The sequence below is a fragment of the Hemicordylus capensis genome, chromosome 5 (genome assembly GCF_027244095.1).
Source record: "Hemicordylus capensis ecotype Gifberg chromosome 5, rHemCap1.1.pri, whole genome shotgun sequence".
NCBI classification, from domain to species: domain Eukaryota; kingdom Metazoa; phylum Chordata; class Lepidosauria; order Squamata; family Cordylidae; genus Hemicordylus; species Hemicordylus capensis.
The window spans coordinates 242,873,343-242,898,755 of record NC_069661.1 but is presented as its reverse complement, the minus strand read 5'-3'; the positions used below and the strand labels follow the sequence as shown (position 1 = coordinate 242,898,755).

Sequence of the window (25,413 nt, the reverse complement as noted above, 5' to 3'; positions counted from 1 at the left end):
TTTGTGATCAGTTTGCCTGTCACTTTGCAGATAAAGTCGCTCGCATCCGTGCTGACCTGGACTCCAGAGTTTTGGCAGTTCCGGCAGACGTGCCTCTGGTACCATCTGGTCTCGTTGTGTTGGATTCTTTTCGGTTGGTGCGGCCTGAGGATGTGGACAAGATCCTGGGCAGTGTGCGGGCGACTTCGTGCGCTCTTGACCCTTGCCCTTCATGGCTAATAAAAGCTGCCAGGGAGGGGACAGGCAGATGGCTGGAGGTGATCATTAATGCTTCGTTAAGGGAGGGCAGGATGCCATCGTGCCTTAAGGAGGCGATGGTAAGACCTCTATTAAAAAAGCCCTCCCTTGATCCCTCCAACCTGGACAATTATAGACCTGTGTCTAACCTTCCCTTCTTGGGCAAGGTGATAGAGCGTGTGGTGGCGTCCCAGCTGCAGAGGGTCTTGGATGATACGGATTATCTGGACCCTTTTCAATCTGGCTTCCGCCCTGGGTATGGGACTGAGACTGCCTTGGTCGCTCTAGTGGATGACCTACGCCGGGAACTAGACAGGGGGAGTGCGTCCCTGTTGGTTCTGCTGGACCTCTCGGCGGCGTTCGATACCATCGACCATGGTATCCTTCTGGGCCGCCTCTCGAGTATGGGAATCGGAGGCACTGCGTTGCAGTGGTTCCGGTCCTTTCTTGAGGGGAGGGTCCAGAAGGTGGTGCTGGGGGACTACTGCTCGGCCCCGTGGCCATTGGTCTGTGGGGTCCCGCAGGGTTCGGTCTTGTCCCCCATGCTGTTTAACATCTACATGAAGCCGCAGGGAGAGGTCATCCGGGGATTTGGACTGAGTTGTCAGCAATATGCGGATGACACTCAGCTCTATCTCTCCTTGTCATCTGATCCTAGGGAGGCGGTGGATGTCCTGAATCGGGGGCTGGAGGCCGTGATGGGTTGGATGTGGGCTAACAAACTGAAATTGAATCCGGATAAGACGGAGGTACTGTTGGTCAGTAGGAGAGCCAATCGGGATGAGGAGATTTTACCGGTTCTGGATGGAGTTGCACTCCCCTTGAAGGAGCAAGTACGCAGCTTGGGGGTACTACTGGACCCGGCTCTGCTTTTGGAGGCTCAGGTGGAGGCGGTGGCCAGGGGTGCCTTTGCACGGCTTCGGCTGGTGCGCCAGTTGCGTCCCTTTCTCGAGAAGGCAGATCTGGCCACGGTTACCCACGCCTTAGTCACGTCGCGGCTGGATTACTGTAACGCGCTCTACGTGGGGCTGCCCTTGAAGAATATCCGGAAACTACAGCTAGTGCAAAACGCGGCAGCGAGGGTTCTATCCGGAGCTGCCCGTTGGGAACATATCACCCCCATTTTGAAAGAGCTGCACTGGCTGCTGGTTCGTTTCCGGGTCCAATTCAAGGTGCTGGTTTTGACCTTTAAAGCCCTAAACGGTTTGGGCCCGGGGTATTTGAGGGACCGCCTGCTCCCAAGGGTTGCTGCCCGCTTGACTAGGACATCTGGGGGTGCCCTGCTCCGGGTGCCGACAATGAGGGAGGCCCGGCTGTCGTGCACTCGGGACAGGGCCTTCTCTGTTGCTGCCCCTAGACTCTGGAATGCTCTCCCGGTGGCCATTCGTTCCTCAGACTCCATCACAACTTTTAGAAAGCTTTTAAAGACTTGGCTTTTTACCCAGGCTTTTACATAATCGTCTTTTACTGCTGTTCTTGTGTTTTTATCTGTTGTCTTGTTTTTATGCCTGTTTTTAGCTTGATGTTTTTACTGTTTTTTACTGTATGTTTTTAATTTTTGTAAACCGCCTTGGGGTTTTCTTTTAACGAAAGGCGGTATAAAAATGTAAAAATAAATAAATAAAAATAAATAATTAATATTCATGATCACCTCTTTGACTTAAGCTCTTTATGCATTGTTTTTTTAATCAATATAAATTTTAAAAATTATTATTTATATTGTTTAAAAAATGCATTTTTTAAAAATCAAAAGCATCGATTTCTACCAACCCTGTTTTGCAAGCTATCTAGGCTCACCACATTTGCGGCAATGACTCCCATAAACTGCATTGCGTAAAGAAGTGCTCTGTCCAGAACCTCCTGCCAAGTGCCAACCAGTTTCATAGGATGGCCCCCGATTCTAGTGCAGTGCAAGAGAGAGAAGGAAACTATCCCTCTCTACCCACGTTCTCCAACTTGCTTCAGTTTGTTAGCCGGTCTCGTGCGTCTTTGGCGCCCCCTCCCCAACCCCTCACCTTTCTCCCCAACCTGCAATGCCTGCCTCAAACGCCTTCGCCCTTTCTTCCTCAGGGAGGCACGCCATTGCCAATCCTTTGACGGGGGAAGGAGTTTCTTTCCCGCAGCCCCTCGCGGGTTCTGAATGAAAGTGTCAAAAGTATTTATCCGTGGTCGTTTTACCACTGCCCTATAGCTACTTTGCGGGGGCAGTGGAGAGGAAGGAGGCGCGCGCAGCCACCCTTTTCTCAGCCTCCAGGCGCTTTAGCAACAGCATTAGTGATAGTTGTCGTTATTATGGTTTTTTTCCAACCGACGAAGCGGAGTGAGAGTAAAAGAAGGGGGCGAGGGCGCTCGCGCGTGCGCAAAGGCGGAGTTCTCCGCCACGTGATGGGTCTCGCCAAAGAACCGTTGGCAAGGCTTAGGAACGGCGCCTTGTGACGTCACAAGAGCCCGCGTGCCGGCCTCGCGCTCGCTCGCTCTCTCGTGCCGCCGGCTCCTCCCTCTTTCCTCTCTGGGCGGAAGCGGCTACGTGGGGGCGGCGGCGGAGGAGGTGGGGGGCTGGTACCCCTAACCCCTGGCAGGCCCAGCGGTGGAAGCTATGCCGCGCGGGGTGCCCTGGAGCCCATCGCACGCGAGGAGGCCGTGAGGGTGAGGAGCCCCAGCATGGAGACCAGATATCCTTCCTTCCCAGCCTGGAGATGGGATGGGACGTGGTGGTGGTGGGGGCTGAGAGAGAATAGCGCCCCCTCCCTCAAATATATCAAACCTCCTTCTCTCCCCACCAGCTGCGCGAAGGGTGGGAGTTGAGGGAGTTTGTACCATGACGTGAGAACGAGGAAATGAGTTGCATCCTCTCCCCCCCCCCGCCCAAAGAGCATCTGGGAACCTCCCAGAGCAAGCTCTTCTGGAGGAAAGAGGGGGCTCCGTTGAGAGAGAGGCTGCTCTCGGCGGGGAGTCACAAACGCTTTCTCTCCTGGGACATCTCCCCTCCCCCCCCCGCCCAATAACGGAATTAAGTGGGGTGGGGGTGGGGGATTCCCAGATGTGTTTTTTTTTTTTTACTACAGCCTCCAGCACCCCCAGCTGCTATAGTCTTTGGGGGATTATGGGAGTTGTAGTCAACAAAATCTGGCATTCTGGGAATCCCTGTTAGAGGGAACACTGCTGCAGATGTTGGAGTACGATTGCCATCATATTGGTCACTGTAGCAGGGGATGATGAGAATCATAGTCCAAAAACAGCTGGAGGGCCAAAGTTGTGCACTTCTGTTGTAAGGTTTGAAGGCAGATTAATCCCTATCCATTTCCAAGTAAGAAACAGTTTTGTCATAGAAATGCTAATTACCCCCCCCCCCATTCCTATCCTTTCTCTCTTTTAGCATTATTTCTTCCTTCCCTTTTTGTTCTTTGTTTTCCTTGCTGCTGAAATTTAGATCTCAAGGATCTGTGTAGGGCAGGCCTGCTCAACTTAGTCCCCGCAGCTGTTTTTGGACTACAACTCCCATAATTCTCAGCCACAGCAGCCAATAGCCAGGGATGATGGGAATTGTAGGCCAACATCTGCAGGAGGGCCGAAGTTGAGCAGGCCTGGTGTAGGGGATGATATTTTTTGTTTGTTTATATTCCTCTTTTATTTGCCATGTTTGTTGATGGTGCTGTATAAATAAAGATAATCTGTCAAACGCTGTGGTTCAGTCAACAATTGACAAGTATTCTTTTAATAGATTGCCAGTTTCCTTAACTTGCTTTCCTTTTATGTGGTTTTTGAGCATTGTCCATAGCACGTTTAGAAGAGGAAATATTAATTTTGAAACTACCTTGGAATTACTTGACAAATTTAATATTCCTTTTAATTATGTTCATGTGAAGTACGTTTTTAAGGTGAGAAAATTTGTGTTACTGAATAGGTTTGTGAGTGCAATTATCCCTTGCCAACCACAAAGGTTCTGTTCCGGGAAAACCTCTCAGTTGGCAAATTCATGGTTGGAGAGCAATAGAAATGCATTGGAAATTGCAGTTGGGAAAAGACCGAAAAATAAAGAAAAATACTAAAAAAGTACCCCAAACCACACAGAATCAGCCATAGTTAGCTAGAGGAGTGAGGGCGGACCCCCAGAAATCACCCCTGGAACCCACCAAAATCACCCCTAAATCCCCAGAGGAATCATCCTCAACCCCCCCCCCAAATCACACACATACCCCCAAATTGCCAAAAAATCTCACCAAACCACGAATACCCTGGTCACGGTTGGTGAGACCTGCCCCAATTTCACAGTTGTGGATACTTAAAACCGTGATTAGGAAACCTGCGGTTGGCGAGGTATGACTGTACTAATAATCTCAGTGCAGATTTTACTATATGCCAAATGAACAAGACAAATGGTGATCAGAAAAAATGATTAGTGTCATTCACTGAGATCTGCGCTTTTATTATCCTCTCGATATTGTAAACCCTGTCAGGGACTGTATTATGCCCATGAACATTGCTGGTAGTGTTAATTTTATATAGTAGTAGTATTAGCAGAAGCAGGTAGCAAAAGTAAAAGTTTATAACATAATTGTTTCTTATGCTAATGTAGTTTAGTGGCCAAACACCTCTATGAGACATTGCTGTTTTATTTTGTTTAATATGATGCTTTGGCTTCATACTTTAAATATCCAAAAATCTAGCATTCTTTACACAGTGTTTTTCAGGGCCACCCTTCTCTCTGGTTTCCTACTGGCCTAACAGATCATACATACAAGGAACAGAATACCTTGGTTTTCATATTTTGTGTAAGAGAAAGTCACTGTTGGAGGTGTATTCCCCCCCATTTCAAATTATAAGCACTTTGTGGCAGATTTCTGTTGTATTTTACAGTTCTTTATTCCTTTTGTTCTGGTCTCATCAAAAAATAACGATGTGTGATTAGCTTCATTGTTTAACTGACAATGATCAGGTTTCATTTATATTGTTTCCATAAATTACAAAGTTTTTAAAATATTCATCTGTTGTCATTCACATGAAATCGTTAACATAAACTGAAGATAAAAGGAGAAAGCATGTATGTTAATAGCTTCAAATGTATTACTACATTTATTCTTTTTATAAAACCAAAATAAAATCTAAAGCTTATTAAACATTTCCCCTTGAATGGTAGAAACCTTTTATCTGTTGCACTCTATGAAATAAAATCTTTCTTGCATGACAAAACCAAATAAGCCAATTTTTCTTGCCTCTTGAGAGTTGAGAACTTTTGTGCTTTTTTGCTCTTGAGAATTGGAAACTTGTTTTTATGGGATTCCAGCTGGATGCAACGTTTGGCAAAGAAGTTAGTGTCGTATTCATTTTTTGAACATAGATTTGGATAATAATTATTTGTGGGAGTAGCCTTTATATAGAATGGTGGTTCAACTACAAACAAATCAATTGACATTGTAAACCTGTTTACCGAACATACCCTTTAAGTTCTCTGCTAGCTGTGACAGAACAATTTATTACATATCTGAGAAAGATATTTTATGCACTTTGGGCACAATTCAACCAAACTTAAGCATATTTAAGTTCAATTGTTACACATGTGTGTATCGCCCATTGAAATTAAAGAATTTTCAAGTGTCTGTTTTGGCTGGATTGTGCCACTTAGGCTTTTCTTGTTAGTGTGTGACTTTTTAAAAAATATCTGTAGTACATATGAGAACCAGCAGTGTCCTCCCTTTCTTATTGACCCTGATTCTTCCCTTCTTTGTCTTTCCTTTTGTTCAAAAGCTGAGCCTTTCTGTTTCTTCTTTATAACTTGCAGTTTGTTTGCATTTAGACACCACTCCCCCCCACCCCCTGCTGTGTAGGAGGTCATCCTGTATATAATGGATTGTGTACCCAACTTGCTTGTTGAAGGCAGGACCGAGTTTAAACTGAGGCTAGCTTCTGGACGCCAGGAGGCGCCAAACACCAGTTCTGGTCCTCCCTTGCTCGAGTTAGCAGGTCTGAAAAAGAGATCCCGAGCTCCATCAACTTTCAGGCTAGTTTTTGGCTATTCTCTACCTTTCTCTGTTTTCTCACTCCTTCCCTTCCTTATTGTGCAAGGGCGGGAAGGGAGTTGTTTTGTTTGATTTTACCAAACTCTAAACCCCCTTTTCTTTGATTAATTTGGCCTTTTGACTTTTTTTCTTTCAGTTTCACTTTGTTTGTTACTGGGGTATTCTCCATGGAGCTTTCCACCCAGGGAAAATGCTACAGGGTTTCCTCTCGGGGCCCTCAGTTGGAGGAGAGAGGCAGGCACCATGAGAGGGATCTCGTCTCTGAGCACAAACAATCCCACTCAGTGTTTCGCTTGTGACTGGCTACCGTGTCCACCACTATGGATGTATTCTGAGCAAGCAGCTGGCATTGAAAAAAGCCTCCAAGAAGGTGAAACATTGCCAGGACAAGCTGCACCACAAAAGAAAGCCTAAAAAGCCATCCTCAGTACGACTTAATGAGAGGCTTCTAATCCAGGCAATATGCAATCAGCGCACCCCTCACCGCCTCCTTGAGGAGAGTAGCAAGTTGGAGGAGGCTTGACTGTTGGCTAGCAACATTCCAGCACAAACACTACCAATTCCAGCTGCTTGCAGAAGGGGGCCCGGCTTTGCCGCGTGATCCCCCCGCATCCCAGCTGCAACCCCCTGTGGGGAATAAGCCTTAGCCTCTGCTGACTGAACCATCCTGCATTGCCTGGTGACCCAGCCACCAGTACAGCCTACTCCTGACAAAGTTCCGGATGACATACCTGGACTAGGGCCTGTGAATAACCCCCTCCATAGGTGCACCTTTCTCTCCAGATGTGGCCAAATGGCTAAAAGAATTTATTACTAAAGAATGTCTTGCTTTGCAAAAACAGTCAGCTCCCACTCTGGCTTTGCCCGCCCCTATCCACTTCCCAGAAAACCTAGAGCTCCTTCCAGGCCTTCATTTTCCTCCTCCTCTGGCTCCAGCCCTTGCAGGGAGGCAATCACAGCCATGGAACATGGCCACTTCGTTCCCAGACCTGTGAGCTCTAGGCATAAAAAGTTGGCGGCTTCCTCTTCATCAGGCGCAGCCGCCTCCTAAGTGGCCAAGTCCTGCTGCCTCCTCAGCATTACCTAGATACGCCACAGGCACCTGTCACACTAGCTTTACCCACTGTGCCTCCTCTGTGGATACTACCAGCACCTGTTAATCCAGTGCAACCACTCTCTGCTTCTAAATCCTCTAATTTTGCTTCTCTTTATCTTGCTCAGCAATGAGACTCTGACAAGGAAGATTGTGAGTTATCTGAGGAGGAGCTCTCCATTCAGGTGTCTTGTCTCCTCCCGCCTGTTCTCTTACGCTGACTTTGAATTCTCTTACTGTTCTCTTATGCTGACTTTGTTCTGCTTGCACAGACTAAGCGAGCAATCAATGTTGCTCCCTCTGAGAGTCTGCAGGCCGCCTCATCTCCAGAACAGGAGGTGTTCCCCTCCTCTTCCCCTCCCACAACCATGGTACCTTTTCCACCCCTCCTTTGTAACATTATACTTGCAGAATGGAAGGCTCCAGTTTTCACCAAACCTGTGGGGTGTAAAAAGCTTTACGGACTACCTTCTAATGTAATATCTCTAACTTCAATTCCTCTCTTGGATGTGCCAGAGCCCCAATTGGTCTCAGGCACCCTGCTGAACACAGAAGGGCAAGGACACCTGAGGATTCCCGAGGATAAGAAGTGCAATGGGCTAATCCAGAAAGCCCATGACACCTTCACCACCTTCATTGGAGCAGTGTCCACTAATTTGTTTTTGGGCAGGGAGTCCATCCTTTGGGCTAAGGACCTTATGTAACATGTTCCTCCAGAAAATGCAAAACTTTGCCAAGGCCTCAACAAGATGGCCAAGGCAGTGGCTCTGAAGACAGATTCTGGCCTGAACTACATCCAGCAGGCTTCCAAACCTATGTGGGTGGGGGTCTGCCACTCCCTCTGGCTTAAGAATTGGAATATGGATACTAAATTTAAGATTGCACTTACTACCTCTCTGTTCACAGGTTTTAAGCTTTTTGGAGATGAGCTGGAGCCCATCCTGGTTCCAACCAGGAACAAGGCTATGCCTTCTGGCCGTAAGGATTTTCACAAACCTTTTTGCCCTGCTTCCACCTCCTTTTGTCATTCCAGACAGTTTCAAGGACACTCAGGTAACCAATTCAAGGACCAACGCAGCTCTTCCTTCAGAGGCCAGGGTTGACTTGCCTGGAGGCAGCGTAGGACTCCTGAGAGGACTCCCAAGGTCCCAGAATTCCTGTCCATTCACCTCCCTCTCCCAGTCCAATCGAAGACAATGACTCAGTCCTTGAATCCATCCAGGTACAGATGTTCATGGATGCCATGCAACCTCAGTTTTGTTATCGGGGCCACCATGACTTTGGTGAAAATGTGCAGGACTTCAAATTCACCCGGAAGGGGGAATTCTGCATGGAATCATTATACACCATCAAAGAGGCAGTCCAGCACAAAATTTCCTGGCATATGTGGACATATAAGAGGCATATCTACACATCCCCATCCTGCTGAATCCCAGGAAATTCCTCAGGTTTGTCTACAACAACCAGCACTTCTAGTACCGGGTCCTGCTGTTCGGCCTGTCATCGGCCCCACACATTTTCACCAAAGTCATGGTGTCCCTGATAGTGGACCTGAGGTTGTGTGGCATCCATGAACATCCATACCTGGACAATCAACTTATCCGGTCCTCCACCCTTCTTCACGCCTAGCGGGATGTACGCCTCATCTTCGATTGCTTTCTTGACCACGGTTTTCTTGTCAGCCATGCATCCTTGATTATGAGGGACAGCAGCCTCGTGGGCTGGGGAGCCCACTACAAAAACCAGTCTATTCAGGTTTATTGGTCCCCAGAAGAAGCTTGCTACAATATCAACTGACTGGAGCTTGTGCAGCTTGCCTAGTGCTTCTCCATTTCCTCTCCCTCATCAAGAGCCGGCACGTGTTGATACACATAGACAGCATAACCACCAAGTCCCACATAATTTACCAAGGTGGAACCAGATCTCGTTCTCTTATGGAGGAGTCGGATCACCTATTCCACTGGGCAAAAACTCACATTGACTCCATTGTGGCAGTAAACCTGAGTGGTGCTTCCAATCTCCAGGCTGACTGGCTCAGCTGCTGGTCAGTGGACCCGGCCAAATGGTCACTTCACCCAGAGGTGTTCCTCAAGCTAACTGCCTGCCTAGGCCGGCCCGAGGTTGACCACTTTGCCTTGCCAATGAATCACCAAGTTCCACACTTCTTCACCAGATTTCGCTCACACCAGCAGAAACAATGAACACGCTGACAGCCCCTTGGCCTTTGGCTCTTCTGTATGTCTTCCCTCCTACAGCAATCTTTCCGAAAGTAATCAGGAAACTGATCTTGGAAAAGGTGGATCGGATCCTTGTCACTCCACACTGGCCCCGGAGGCCATGTTTCTCTGACTTGGCATCCCTGTCCTTTCACCCGCCATGGTATCCCCTTCTCAGAAGTGACCACCTTGCTCAAGGCCTTATCCTCCCTCCAGACACCAAGTGGCTCTAATTCTGTGCCTGGAGATTGAGCTCTCGAACCTAGCTAGCAAAGGTTACTCCACATAAGAGCAGAACACCATCCTAGCTGCCCACTACTAGGGGTGTGCAAACAGGTTCGAAGTCAAACGTGTTAGACGTTGAACTGGTTCAGTTTGACTGTTCGGAGTCTAACCGAAGCACCCCCTGTTCAGGCCGACCCTGGACCAAACACCCCCAATGTTCGGGGGGCTCGCAAACTTCACATCGTTTAATTAAAAAAACCAAAAAACCAAACCTTTACTCCCCCTGGGGGAGTTCCTGGAGGCGGCGGGGTGTGTATGTGTTCCTGCGGAGGTTCCCCCTCCCCCAGCCGGCCTCCCTCATGACACCCTCAGCCATTTTGGCCGCTCTTCAGCTGGTTTTTGGCCTTCGCCCAGCAGCCATTATGCAGCCCGTATGCCTGAGCACATGGCCTCTGCGTGGGGCCATGCAGAGGCTATGTGTGCAGATGCATGGGCTGTATAATGGCTGCTGGACCACTTGGTGAAGGCTGAGAACTGGCTGAGGGTGGCATGATGGAGGCTGGCGGGGGGAGGAGGAACCTCCCTGGACACACACCCCTGCCGCCACCTCCAGGAACTCCCCCGAGGGGAGTAAAGCTTTTTTTTTTTTTTTAAACAACCCTAGAAATGGTCCACGAACCACCACCCCCAGACCGAACAGGGGGGGAAGGGTTCAAGGGGGTGCCGGACCAAACTGGCCCAGTTGGTTTTGAGGCCGGTCTGTCCTTGAACCGAACCAGGCCAGCCGGTTCTGTGCACATTCCTACCCACTGCCTCTCCACGAATCTGATCTATCAGGTGACATGGGCTGTTCTCTCCTTCTGGGCTCGCAGGAAACATCTTGACCTGCTCTCACCAGTTTCCCACAAGGTACTGGCTTTCCCAGAGTCTTACCTGGGCCTCCATCTTTGGCCCAGCACTCTTAAACATCAGGCGTCGGCTCTCTCATCTGTTCTGGTCCTCTATTCTGATTCCCTGGCCCTTCACCCTCACATCCTCTGCTCCCTGTGGCTCCTCTAACCTGGTCCCTCCTCCCGTCCCTCATTTTCCTTCTTGGAATCTGAATATGGTCCTCAGTGCTTTTAGCAGGGGCCCCTTCAAACCTCTGATCTCTGTTCCCCTCAGGCTCATGTCCTACAAGGTCTTTTTCCTGGTGGCAATCACGTTCACACACAGAGTTTCTGAGCTGGGTGCCCTCTGTCCATAAAGAGCTCTGTCTTTTTGAACTGGATTCTGTTGTTCTCAAGCTTGATCCTACTACGTTCCTTCCAAAAATCAACTCTGCCTTCATTGATCACAAGATGTTGTCCCTTCCTTCCTTCTGCCCTGCCCCATCTCACACAAAATATGTAGTATACTCTGGATATCTACAGAACTCTCCGAATCTACCTCTGGCAAATAAGGAATAGAGTGTCTAAAACTACCTTGGCCAAGTGAATTTGAGCGTGCATTTCCCTTACCTATGAATCCTTCAACCTCCCAATCTCAGGCGGCAACTCGCAGCACATCCACGTTGGCAGCCTTCTCTGCTCAGGTCCCTCTCTTGGACATTTGTAATGTGGCCACATGGTCCTCCATTACTCCATTCATCCACCATTACAAAATATCATCTTTTCAGTCCACCCAGGAGGCATTTGGCTGCAGGGTGCTTCAACAAGTTTAATTCCATCCTTCCCACCCAACATTCACCACTTGGGTACCTCCCATTCTATACAGGATGACCTCCTACATGGGGAAAAGGAACACTGGACTTACCATGAAGGGTTTCCCCCCCCCTTTCTACAGAGGTCATTCGACCCTCCCTTGGATGCATATGGTTTATTATGGTGGCTGGGTTTATTGTTTTGGGTGGCACTGGCTCCCGGGGTGTTTTTCAGTATTAGGACTTGTTTATACTGTGTATTAGAACTTGTTCCCTGTTTTGTCTGTCTTTTGATCTCTTGGTCTTCTAGGCTTTTCTCTCTTTCCAAGTATGCCTTACTCTTTGCAACAGTTCTGGAACTGGGATTTGGCGCCTGAAAGCTAACCTCAGTTAAATTCAGTCCTGCCTTCAACAAGCAAGTTGGGTACACAACCCATTCTACACAGGATGACCTCTGTTAACAGGGGAAAAGAACCCTTTACAGTAAGCCCAATATTCCTTTCTTCCAAGGTACCCAAGCTGGCTTTAAATAGTAAAGCAACAACAAAATAAATGTTTAAAAGGATGTACGGAGAATTGGTACATCTCAGCCCACTGGTGGGCACTTCAGGTGCTGCTGAAATGAGCTCCTCTGGCCCGGGCTCTCTCCTACCTTCCCTCAGAAGGAAGTATGCAATGTAAGATTTTTGAAACATGAAAATGGATAGAAGGAAAGGCTGTACCACAGTCATGTGAATAAATTAGTGGCTGACACGGTGAAGAAAATTACTGAAAGTTGTCCCATTGAAGTTAAAAAGATGAGTTGGGCATTGACTAACATTACTTTTTAATTCCAATGGGACTATTTTCAATAATTTCCCTCATGTCAGCCACTGCCTAAAAACACTTTTGTTAGTCTGCTTGTTTACACATACCTATGCTATGCTAGCAGTTGTCCTGGGGAAAAAACCTCACCAACTTCTGTAATAGTTTCCTGCCTGTTTGCCTTATAAACTATTTATAAGATTGCTTTAGTGAAAGCTTAGAACTGTGATAACTACCACATTTCATTACCACAGCTTTTCCATGAGCTGAGCAGAAGACATTCCTTCTCTGTTTCTCTGATCCTGGTCTTCTGAAATACCTATTATTTTGCCACTGGTATAGCTTGGTTCTGTATGTCAGATATCATAAGTTTTGAAGTATGAAAAATGCAGGCTGATTCCTGATGTGATTATATTTTGAAGTAGCTTTTATGACTCTGTAAAGTTTTTGGACGCAACTAGCTTGCCACTGGCCTACATGTTCTGCAGTATACAGTGCTGAGAAAAGGTTTGTGGACACCCCCCCAAATTTATGTATATTAACACTATTATTATTCAAAATATGATAAATCCTAAGCTAAACCCTGATAAGAGAGAAATGCAACCCCATTTAATAAGTAACTAAGGCAAAAAGGATATATTTTGAATATTCACCCAGTAGAAAGATTCAACAACAAACATCCTTGTGTGAAAAAGTATGTGAACGCTTCATTCAGTAACTGGTAACTCCTCTTTGAGCAGCAAAACTGCAACTAAATGTTTCCTGTGACTGATGATGAGATTTTCACATCAGCTTGGAGGAATTTTGGCCCATTCTTCCATACAAAACTGTTTCTGCTCTGTGACATTTGAGAGCTTCCTTGCATGAACAGCTCACTTCAGGTCTTGCCACAACATTTCACTAGCATTTAGGTTTGACTGGGCCACTCCAAAACTTGAAATCTCCTCTTCTGCTATTCTGTGGTACCCTTGCTTTGAATATCTAGGGTCATTGTCTTACTGCATGACTTACTTTCAGCTCAGCTTCAGCTCACGGACAGATGACCTGACATTGTCCTCTAGAATGTTCTGATATGCAGCTGAATTCATGGTTCCATCAATGATGGCAAGCAGTGTTCCCCCTAATGTTGTTGACTACAACTCCCATAACCCCTAGCCAAAGGCCATTGCAGCTGGGGATGCTGGGAGTTGTAGTGAACATCATCTGGAAATCCCTGTTAGAGGGAACAGTGATGACAAGCTGTTCAGGTCCTGATGCAGCAAACCAGCCTCAAACTATGTTGCCTCCACCACCATGCTTGACAATCAAGATGAGGTTCTTACTTTGGAAGGCAATGTTTGGTTTTTGCCAAACAAAACATTTGTGATTGTGTCCGAAAAGTTCGATTTTTCATTCATCTGTCCAGAGTACATTATTCTAGAAGCTTTTGTGGGTCATCCAGATGTTCCTTTGTGATTCTGAGCTGGGCAGCAATGTTATTTTTAGACAACAGTGGTTTCTTCCTAGTAATCCTCCCATAAACACCACTCCCATTCAGTTTTATCCTGATTGTTCATGTGTGAACCCTCACAACAGCCGCAGCAAGAGAGGCCTGCAGACCTTTAGATGTTAGTCTGGAGTTCTTGTGACCTTGTGGATGATTTTCCAGGTTGCTCTCAGGGTGATCTTGGCAGGACAAATGCTCCTGGGTATAGTCACTGTAGTCTTCAGCTTTTTCCATTTGTATACAATCTATCTGGCAGTGGATGGATGGAGCCCCAAATGCTTAGAAGTGGCCTTGTAACCCTGTACAGACAGATGAGCATCAACCACTGTTTTCCGTAGGTCCTCTTGAATTTTGATCGTGGCATGGCATGTTCCCACTGACTGCCATGGTGCAGACCTAACTCAGGACCTTTAAGACATTTGAATAGGACAGAATGCCCAAACCCAGTTGCAGCTTTCCTCTGCAGATGGTTTTTGTGTTACCTAATTCGTTAGGCACCTGATTGTGATTAGCCCATTATTTGTGCCAAGGTCACTAGGAGTTCACTTACTAATCTCGCACAATGATGCTGAATTAATCTCATTGTTCCCACTTTGTACATTATTATGTCTCAAGAAACACAGCATTAATTCATGCCTTTTGGGGGGGGGCATTAGGAAAGACTGGATTCAGTTACACAAGGGCATCATGTTAAGACCTTGCAGTATGATGATGATGATGATTCTCATTATTTTACTTGGGGTTCACAAACTTTTTCTCAGCACTGATACTTGGATGTTTCTGAGCTGCCCACACTGTTGCAGGCTCCTAAGCAACTACAGTTTGATAGTTCCAGATTTTAGATAACTTTGGGAGCACTACTTAGATTATTTTTAAGTATTTTATTAACTACTGGCAGTTCCTTAAGAGCCTGCAACAGTGTGAGCAACTTGGAGCTGCCGAAGTTACACTGCAGGACATATCTGCCACTGCTGGAAACAGAATGTGGGATAGATTGGCCTTTATTCATATCTAGTAAAAGTTGTCTCTTGTCTTTATTTTTAATTTTGTCTCCATAATAGAAAGGTATCCACATTCTAAAAATAAGTACTGATTTTTTAAAAAGAAGTATTTGTGGGTTTGAAAGAAGCATCTGCCACTGTCTTTTTGTGTTAATAATGACATATGTTGAGTATATGTTGTTATGTATTTATCTATACTCTTTCCCCCCCTTTTGAAGTAGGCAAGTGATCCATTGAAGTCTGGAACTATTACAATAGAGGATTTTAGAGGAATTTATCGGGCTATTGCACACAGATGTGAACTTCATGAGCTCTTCAGAATTTATTCTCCAAATCACAAAATCCTACTAGTACCAAATCTAGTGACATTTCTTAGAACCGAACAATTTCATTCGGATGCTGATGAAAAAACTGCTTGCGAAATCATTACAAAGTTCGAGCCCATTGAAGAAGGTACACTGAGTTTTTCATTTTATAATTTCAGAATATACCTTGTAGAATATTTAATTATGGTCTTATTAATAACTCATTGGAAGCAACTTCTCTTTGAACACTTACATGATATCTGATGCATGTTTATTCAGAAATAAGCCCTACTAAATCCAGTGGTTCATATTTCCAGGTAAATATGGATATAATTTCAGCCTTAATGACTTGTGACAGGTACTTCTTATTACTTCTGGAGGACATGGGGCGGCAGGGAGGTACGCTGCTGCCCCGACAAACTTTTAAAATGAAGCGCCAATAGGGAAAATGTGGCAGAAGGGGTAAGGGCACCCTACCCCGCCATTAAAGGTATGCCCCTCCCTCCATCGAAACAACCCCCCCGCTGGTTCCGTGCTCATCCCTAGTGGCTGGGAGTGGCTCTCCCTGCCTTTTAAAGGCAGGGGGACCTGCTCCAATCACGCTGTGAGTGTGGCGCTGGCCGTTTCCCCCCACAAATGGGGCTGTGCGGCCCTGTTTGCAAACTAAACCACGGCCCCTGCATCTGGCATCAGGCGTAGGGAGCGTGGCTGGGGCGCGGGGCATGGCCCCTCACAGGTGGAGGCCTGGGTTCTTTGAACCCATTCTCTGCCCCTGGCAGAGAACCTTTTGAGACTTATTTTAAGGTAGGAGAGCCACTGCTTAGAAGTGAATCTACTAAGTATGGGTCAAAACTGCAAGGTGCAATTCAAGGAGTTGCATCTTGTGAGAATCAGCTAATGTTTCTTTAGATCTAATGCTAGAACTGCAGTAACAAACATTTCTTTGTTTAATGTTTTGTGACTTTTTATCTTACGGATTTTAAAAAAAAATTGCATGGGCAATACAGAAGGATGACCATGTGAAGAAAACTTTATTAAAATATATTCTATTGCTTGTGCTTCATAGTCAGTTTAGACAGAAGCTGGTTATCATTTATTTATTCACTATTTAGCAGTTATTTTGTTTTTCAGAATTGTAAAGCTAAATAGGATTGTGGTAATTGTATTTAACATCTGTGTGCTTCTGTGATGTGACACAAATCTTGTTCAGACATGATTGACAAGTCAGTTCATTTAATATTTAGTTTGCACAACTAGTAATTTGAATGCAGTATGGGATATTCCTAGCTGAAGTGTTCCTCCAAAATCACAGATCAATACTGCATTATATGTGACAACTACATCAGATGGATTTTAACTCTTGAATGTCACCTGCCGTTGTCTAAGAGCCTTGTTAAGCAATGAGGTGCTAGTACAACAGTAAGCAATGACCAGCTTATATAGGTACATAAAAGAAGAAAGTTTTGCAGATTTAATGTCAGTGCAAATACATAAAAACTAGCCGACCCTCACAGAGAATCTGTGCGCTATTTGGGGCCAGCTGTTCCCCTCTCCCTCCCACCCCACTCTCTCTTTCCCACTCAACCCCTTTCCAGTCTCTCCTGCTTCCCCACCACTTTCTCGTCGCGCCAGCCGTCCCACCGCCGCATCCCACCCCCGGTGGCCAGACCGGGCTTTGCTGCCACCCTCTTACCAAGGACGGCCTGTCTTCCGTCCCACCACCGCCTCCCACCCCCAGTGGCCAGGCTGGGCTTTGTCGCTGCCTCTCCTCCCCCTTACCAGGTCATCCCGGCAGCCAACTGAGACCACCTCAGGCCATGTTGTGGCCCACCACCACCATCCTCTGCCATTTTTTTTGGCCCTGAACTCTCGCCCAATGCCAGGAACTCTCACGAGAGTTCCGCCGCCAAATCCTGGGCATGCATGCTGGCTAAGAGAATTAAATACATAGATACATAGGCATGTACACTTGAATTGACTAATTGTTACCTTGATCCTAAATGTCTGAGTGCAGAAGTTTAGGCATGCACAAAGCGGTTCCCTCCTTGCAAGGTCTCCATTCAACAAACAGTTGCGAACCTAACATGTATAGGAGTGCCATGTGCCCATAAGAACACACACAGAACATATTTATGAGCCCCTGGTGGCGCAGTGGTAAAACTGCCGCCCTGTAACCAGAAGGTTACAAGTTCGATCCTGACCAGGGGCTCAAGGTTGACTCAGCCTTCCATCCTTCCGAGGTCGGTAAAATGAGTACCCAGAATGTTGGGGGCAATATGCTAAATCATTGTAAACCGCTTAGAGAGCTCCGGCTATAGAGCGGTATATAAATGTAAGTGCTATTGCTATTGCTATTGCTATTAAAGGATGCTTCTTGCGGAAGGAAAGATTGGTGACAGTTGCTCGCCTGCACAGTGGGACTCTATTACTGAATGCTGTGGAAGCACTTCACATGCAGTGCCCTCTGCTCTGAGAATGTTGGCCAGTATTTTTAGAATGCCAAAATTGTCAAATCATCAGTAGTAATAAAGAATGAAAGTGAAAAGTTGAAACCTCAGCTTCTTTCAGCATTAATTTATGTGCCCAAATACTAGACAAAAAAGAAGGTCTTATAACACTCCTGAAAGGTGCTCAGGCTTGGGCTTTTGCAAGTTTCCTGGTGAAGGGAGTAAAGGTAAAGTTGTGCTGTTGAGTCAGTGTCGACTCTTGGCGACCACAGAGCCATGTGGTTGTCTTTGGTAGAATACAGGAGGGATTTACCATTGCCATCTCCCGCGCAGTGTGAGATGATACTTTTCTGCATCTTCCTATATTGCAGCTGCCCAATATAGGTGGGGATTTGAACTGGCAACCTCTTGCTTCCTAGGCAAGTTACTTCCCTTCCATGCCCTTAGGTGGCCTGGTGAAGGGAGTAGCAAGGTAGTAATAGACTGTTGCTCTCTACCTGCATGAGATATTTTTAAGTATTCCAGTAAGATATGCAACCGCGGCCATGAATGTCTTCCTGTTATTTTACACACACAGACACACACAGACATTACAGATGATGGAGCTTTAATATGATCACAGAACTCATTTCTGTGTGGGAGATGGGCTCCTGCATTTTGCACCAGTTAAAAAATCTGAAAAGTCATCAGGGAGAGACCCACATAGTTTAGCCTTGAGGCTGAGAAGTAGTGAATGACATTCATTAGGATTTGGATGTGGGGAAAGGGGGCATGGCCCTCTCAGTGGATGAAGGTGGTGCCCAGTTCAGCTTGTTGTTCCACCTGAAGCAACTTATCCAGAAACACCCTCAGGGTATGAACCTGTGTTGCAATGGGAATGCTAGATGCCATCAATGAAGGATGTCCCTGTCCTCTTTGGGACACGAGGCCATGAACCCATTATTTCGGTCTTGTCTGGATTCAGCCACAGTTCATTATCTCAGATTAGTTGATGAGTTAGTCCCTCACCTATCAAGACACTGGGTAAGCACTATTGGTATGATCTGGCTTGGACGAAAAAAGGAGCTGCATGTAATGCACAACCTTGGCTTCTGACCTCATAAACACACGGACAGGATGACACCCTGTGGGACCCAGTAAGGTAGATTCTGAGTAGACAACCATCATCAATCTTTATTTTGATCAAAGATCAAATACACACAACCAATTCTCACTTCCTCTCTAACCTGTCTTCCACTTGAGAACCATTATATAAAACACTTGCCAGGTCCCATATGCATATCACCAGCATATCATAGTCAGTGGTATCAAAGGCCACTGATATATATTTTTATTTATTTAATTTATATGCTGCCCATCTCAGAATGGCTCAGGGCAGTTTAATATCTTTAGAACAATTGGATATTATTCCCCTTGCTAATCTCAGAACCTTTATCTTGGTAAACACCAATAGCTTGTTTTCAGGCCAAGACCATGAGCTGGATACACAAAGATAACTAATGATGTCTAGTTGTGCATTAAGTTATAGTGTAAAGCAGGTTGTGAGGAAGCAGGCAATGAAATGGGAGATATAAGACAAAGTTAATACATCTGAAATTATGTGCCTTGAAAATCTTAATACTAAATTCTACTTAATTTGGGTTAGTTAGGAAGAAAAGAGTTTTTTGAATCACTGTGGTTAGCTTTCAGAAAATAAATTAAGAAAATTGAACAGAAAATATAATACCTATATGTACTATAAAACAGTGATGTTCCCACAGTTTTGAGTGCTGTGTTCCATTTAACCCCTGCTAACTTAGCAATAGCAATAGCAATAGGACTTGCATTTATATACCGCTCTATAGCCGGAGCTCTCTAAGCGGTTTACAATGATTTAGCATATTGCCCCCAACATTCTGGGTACTCATTTTACCGACCTCGGAAGGATGGAAGGCTGAGTCAACCTTGAGCCCCTGGTCAGGATCGAACTTGTAACCTTCTGGTTACAGGGCGGCAGTTTTACCACTGTGCCACCAGGGGCTCATTGGCAAAGGGGCACCTTTTAACGTGGTGATTCTCTTTTATTAGCAGGGGGAGAGTAACTGGTCCTATCCACCCCCAGCACAGTACCTCCAGTGACTGTTGCTGGTGTCTATCTTATGTTTCTTTTTAGATTGTGAGCCCTTTGAGGACAGGGAGCCATCTTATTTGTTTGTTATTTCTCTGTGTAAATCGCCCTGAGCCATTTTTGGAAGGGTGGTATAGAAATAGAATAAATCATCATCATCATCATCATCATCATAGTTAATAAAAAAAGAAGACTATTGTAGGATTGCAAAGGCTGCAGAAAAAAGCAACACTCATGATGAGGTTTATGTTCCTCTTTACAAATAAAAAAGCTAAAATCAAAATTTTTCAGTTTTGGAAAGAAATAGTAGAAGTACAGGATATAGGTTTTTTTACCTTCCAAATAATGTGAGAACTAGAAGACACCTACTCCTACAAAATGTATGGTTCAGTTGTGGTACTCTGTGAAGAAATAATGACCAAAACAGTCTGATTTCAGAAGTAATAGACACATTTGTTTGTGGTGCTAAGTAGAATGTTCAGTGCTTCCATTTTGAAACTTGGGTCATTTGTAATAGCTTAAGCTTCTAGAGGCTGTGAGTGCACTTCTCTTTCAGTGCTCTCTGTTCAAACTTGCAGTGTTTAGATCACAAAATATTTGACTGATGGATCTTTGATATGACCCTTTCTAAATATTATTTGCTTCTAATGTTAATGGTTTTATTATATCAAGAATAATTTTATTCCTTTATATGAAAAACAATTAACAGTTTCAGATCCAGTTTATTGTGCTCTATATAGTATCTTCAGTCATGGACATTGCATTTTTTTTTTTTTTTTAAAACCTCCTATGTGGAACAATTAAAATTCAGAAGGGTTTTAAAGAGCATGTTACGGGAACAGGAAAATCAGCCCAAGGAAAAATGGGGTAAAAGCTGACTACCAGTACATTTTGGGATGTTACACAGATATATTGCAAAAAGGACAGAGATGAATTATTCACACTAGTCAGAGAGGATGGAAAGAGAAATAATGGTTGTGGCCTCATTTCTGCAGCTGATGTTAAAACATGAGAGAGGTAGAGTGGTGCACTTATACAAAACCTACTAAAGGGGCTAATACTGTTCTGACTCGGTTGGCTGCTAACCAAGCAGCCAACGGATTAAAAATTATAGCATGATCTGAGAAAAGTAGACCTGTGACATCCAAACCTCTTAATATATAGTATACAAACAAAATTTTGTTTTCTACCAGTCAAACTCTCCAACATCTCTGTTGCTATGATTCACTAATCAGCAGGCTTCCTTTAATTATACCTTTTATACAAGTACAATACCACTCTGGCCTTAGGAGGGACAGTTTTGCAGCTGTCCTGGTACAGGGGACAGAGACCCCTGTGTGCTTTCTCCAGGCATGCATAGGAGGCAGGAACCATCCATAGTTCTGTGTATACCTCCAGGCCAATGGCAAGAGTTGCTGGGCAGTTCTCCAACCTCAGCTTTTGTTCCTTTAAGCATTTTTCTCCCACCCACCTGTAAAGCACTGCAGACTGTGCTCATCATTAGGGATGTGCACGAACTGGTTTGTGCACACCTGGGAGGCGAGCATTTCTTTAAAGAACAGGGAGAGTGCTCTTACCTCCACCACCACATTTCTGATGCACATGTCGGGCACTTCCGGCACGATGCTGACGGCGGCTGCAAGGAGGTACGCTGCAGCCCCATGCCAGTGATTTTGGGGAGAGCGCCAGCAGTTGAAATGTGGTGGGGGAGGAAAGAGCACACTCCCTGCCCCTTCAAGAAACACCCCCCCCCCGCCTCCGAACTGGCTCAAACGCTGGACATCTGAACCAGCTCTGTTGCCCATAAAAAGACTTCCGAACTGGTTCATGCACATCCCTACTAATCAGCATTACAAAATCTTACTACTCAGCACGTTTAATTAGAGTAAGTTAGCATCAGCCTAAGTGACAATTGAAGTGTCAGAGCAGATAGGTGGCCTACAGGAATAGGGAAATAGTCAAGTACTCTAAGGTATTGTTGGGTGCAGGGTTTCCCTGGACCAACTCTTCAGGGTCATTGGGCTCAGGGGAAACAATAGTACAGAGTCCTTTGAGGGAGGGCTGATTCTCATGTTCAGAGTTGTAGGACTTTGGTGATTTTGAAGAGGTCCAGAATTCCTCAAGACATTAGGAGGTGATGAAGTGCCTTTATCAGGCTAATACTGATATGCCATAGTAGGCTTTCTCTAAAGGCTTGGCTCTGGTTGGCATTAAAGACTTCCACCATTGCAGACTAGTAGTTAACTGCACAGGCACAGGGTAGATTACTTAATCTCACTGTCTGTTCCAGATACTTTTTTAAAAATGAGAATTAACAATGTTGTAGCCTTTATTAAACTCAAGTAAGTGTCTCACTTCTTCATTGTTGCACCCAAGGGCAAATAAATGAATACAATATGGCTAACTTTAAACAAGAAAAACAAACGTTAAGCTCAATATCAGTGGTCTCTAACTAACTTTTATAAAATTTCTTTAAAATTCACCAATGAAGTCTTAAGTGGTGGCTTAGGAGACCAGTTTGTCCCCATAGCTTTGACTATGCAAATGAAAATATTGCTCTCTGCCCATCAGTGCTTAGTGGCAGGGATCCCACAAACTTGTATAGCCTACAGCTTCTGAAACTTCAGTCATATGGATACCTGCTGCTTTTTATAGCCTAAAAGCAAGGGGATGAAATGTCTTCTAGGACCTTAGTACCTTGAGGGCTATAGGCCACCAGCCTCAGAGGCAAGATGCCTCTAAATACGAGTTGCAGGGGAGTAACAGCAGGAGAGAGGGTGTGCCATCAGGTCTTCCCTGTGGGCTTCACAGAGGCATCTGGTTATCCAAGATGCTTGACTAGATGGGCCTTGGGAACAGCAGGACTGTTCTTATGATCTTACGTTCTGCTTCCACTTTGCAGCAAAGCATTCTCTTTAATGAGTTAGTTCTAATTAGTTACTACTACACTTGTACCCTGCCTATCAGAGGCTCAGATGCAGAACAGTATTTCTCCTTGAAAAAAGATGGTCCCTCTTCCCAGAGGGCTTGCAGTTTGAGAAAGCCAGACTTGGAAATAATTGGGATCAAAGAGAACAACAAAATTAAAGAGAAAATATACTTTATGTAGAAATGAAAATGGCTTAGCACTTCAGAACTCAAAACATCAAGCTCTCTGCTCCCTTTTGCTCATCTTTAAAGGTTCCATCTTCCTTACCTTGACATCCTTGGACCCCAATGCAAGTTTGAATAAGTATTACAGTAAAGAAAAATCTTGTCAAAGCACACCACACATCTTACTCAATTGTCTTCATATGATCCCTGAGAATTGGAACTTCCCTAAATATAGAGGTTAACTATCTGTTTACAAACAACCGCTGGGAGAGATCATCAGAAGATTTGGTACAGGATGTTATCAGTATGCTGATGACACCCAAATCTGTTTCTCAGAGTCATCAGGAAGGTAACCTCCCTAAATGTCTGCCTGGACGCAGTGATAGGCTGGATGAGGGATAACAAACTACAACTGAATCCAAATAAGACAAAGGTACTTTTTGTGTAGGGTAAGAACCCAGGTGGCAATTTTGATCTATGGGGGGGCGACCTCTAATCAGGATCAGGTTTGCAGTATGTTTAACCCCTGCCCAATCAGCTGCAGTTGCAGTTGTGACAAAAATTGCCTCCCTGCACAGCTGCTGCTCTTTTCAGGAGGGAAGCTCCCATTAGCCTTGGGTATCATTGGATGGAAAGGTGGGATAAAAATATATATAATAAACAAGCTAACATATTATGGCATGAGCGTTTGCAGGCAAGAACCTAGTTTTATCAGTTGCTTGAAGTGGATGGAGAAAGTGGTGGATATCTAGACAGGTGTGCTGATTATAATGTGAGCACATCAAATAATCTACCTTACATGAATCTCTTCAGATGATTTACAAATTGTATGAAATCAAAGATTTGAAGCTCTAATGTGTGATCTCTTTCATGCGCAAACACAGTTTGCATCATATTGATATATTTTGTCTGTAATATTTTAAAAATTTTCTTTCTATATGGAACTACTGGAGATTATATATGTATGTATGTATATAACACATTCTGTCTTTCAGCAAAGAAGAATAAAGAGATGACATTTGAAGGATTCATAAGATTCATGTCTTCTGATGACTGTGGGATATTTAAAATGGAACACAGATGTGTTTACCAGGATATGACTCGTCCACTATGTGATTACTTTATTTCGTCTTCTCATAATACCTACCTAATATCTGACCAGCTGATAGGGCCAAGTCGTCTGTGGGGCTATGCAAGGTATTGACATCAACTTTAAAGTCTTAAGTACCTTAATAAGTAAGAAGAGTTGTTTAGTGAAGCAACTTCTATATTTCATTCCATTCCATTCCATTTACAAAAGCATATTTTGAGACGTAAAGGAAAAGTATGACCTGCTCAAAAACAAAAAGGTAAAAGAATGTAGGATGGGAATTAATTTGGTAGATCCATTGTGATTTTCACAACCAGGGTTTTCAGTTTGTCATCTGGCTTGAGTACAGCCATGAACAGGACAACTATTATTATTTTTTGATTTGATTTGATTTGATTTGTATACCACCCTTCCAAAATGGCTCAGGGTGGTTTACAATTACACAAACCACTAAAACAGTAAAGAACTAAAACAAATTAAAAAACAACATAACGATTTAAAAACATTTTAAAACAACAAACAATTACAGTGATTAAAAACCCTGAAATTGGGTTTTTAATTTTAAAAGAAACCAGATATTTAAACCCCCCAAATTTAGGAAGCTGAGAAAGCTTGGGTGAAAAGATGGGTTTTCAGGTGTTTTTTGAAAATTGCCAGAGATGGGGAGGATCGTATCTCAGCAGGGAGTGCATTCCACAATCTCGGGGCAGCGACTGAGAAGGCCCATCTCTGTGTAGCCACCAAACGAGTTGGCAGTAGGGATGTGCCCGAACCGGTTCGGAGGCCATGCTGGAGGCCTCCGAACCAGTCCGGATCTGAGCTGGTCTGGCGGCTCGGCACGGAGGGGGGTTGTAGCTTGCGGGGGGTAGTACTCCCCCCCCGCACGCCGCTCTTCCCCCCCCCCCGCACGCCGCTCTTCCCCCTCCGGCGCTGTGGTTTTTTGTAAAGTTTCTGGGGTGGCAGCGTTCCTCCCTGCCGCCCCTGCCCCCGTCGTTAGCCTGCCAGAGCCGAAGTAAGTGACACACATGCGCCCGCTCCGGCGTGCGTGCGTGCGCGCGCACCTGCCGCCACCGTGCACTCCGAATACGTCACACGTCGACGTGTGACGTATGCGGAGCACGCGCGCGGCGGCGGGTGCGCACACGCATCGGAGCGGGCGCATGTGTGTTACTTACTTCGGCTCTGGCAGGCTAATGACGGGAGCAGGGGCGGCAGAGAGGAATGTTGCCGCCCCAGAAACTTTACAAAAAACCACAGCGCCGGAGGGAGAAGAGCGGCGGGGGGGGGGAGTACTACCCCCCCGCCCTTAAAGCTACAACCCCCCTGTGCCAAACTGGACCGGTTTGGAGGCCATGCACATCCCTAGCTGGCAGTAACTGGAGATAGACCTCCTCAGATGACCTCAGTGGGCGGTGGGGCTCATAATGAAGAAGATGCTCTCTTAGATATCCAGGGCCTAAGCCATTTAGGGCTTTGTAAGTTATAACTAGCACTTCGTATTTTGTCCGGGAACCTATTGGCAGCCCGTGTTACTCCATCAGTAAAGGAGTAACATGGTCTCTCTGAGATGACCCAGAGACCAACCTGGCTTCTGCGTTCTGAACCAGCTGA

At 45.4% G+C, this 25,413-nt stretch overlaps 1 protein-coding gene across 7 annotated transcripts in view; it reads left to right on the top strand.

Moving 5' to 3' along the window:
- The first annotated feature begins 2,679 nt into the window (after window positions 1-2,679).
- Window positions 2,680-25,413, top strand: part of LOC128328017 (1-phosphatidylinositol 4,5-bisphosphate phosphodiesterase zeta-1-like) — an 81,819-nt gene continuing 59,085 nt past the window's right edge. Inside the window, exons 1-4 of one of the 7 annotated variants that reach the window (XM_053257522.1) lie at window positions 2,680-2,909; window positions 3,992-4,115; window positions 14,982-15,213; window positions 23,708-23,909. In XM_053257522.1, coding sequence (XP_053113497.1) covers window positions 2,899-2,909; window positions 3,992-4,115; window positions 14,982-15,213; window positions 23,708-23,909 — 569 coding nt within the window. In that variant the 5' untranslated portion in view covers window positions 2,680-2,898. Of the gene's footprint in view, window positions 2,910-3,991; window positions 4,116-11,779; window positions 11,953-14,978; window positions 15,214-23,707; window positions 23,910-25,413 lie in introns of those variants that run through there. The other 6 variants (XM_053257520.1, XM_053257523.1, XM_053257521.1 and 3 more) reach the window with 6 other exon arrangements.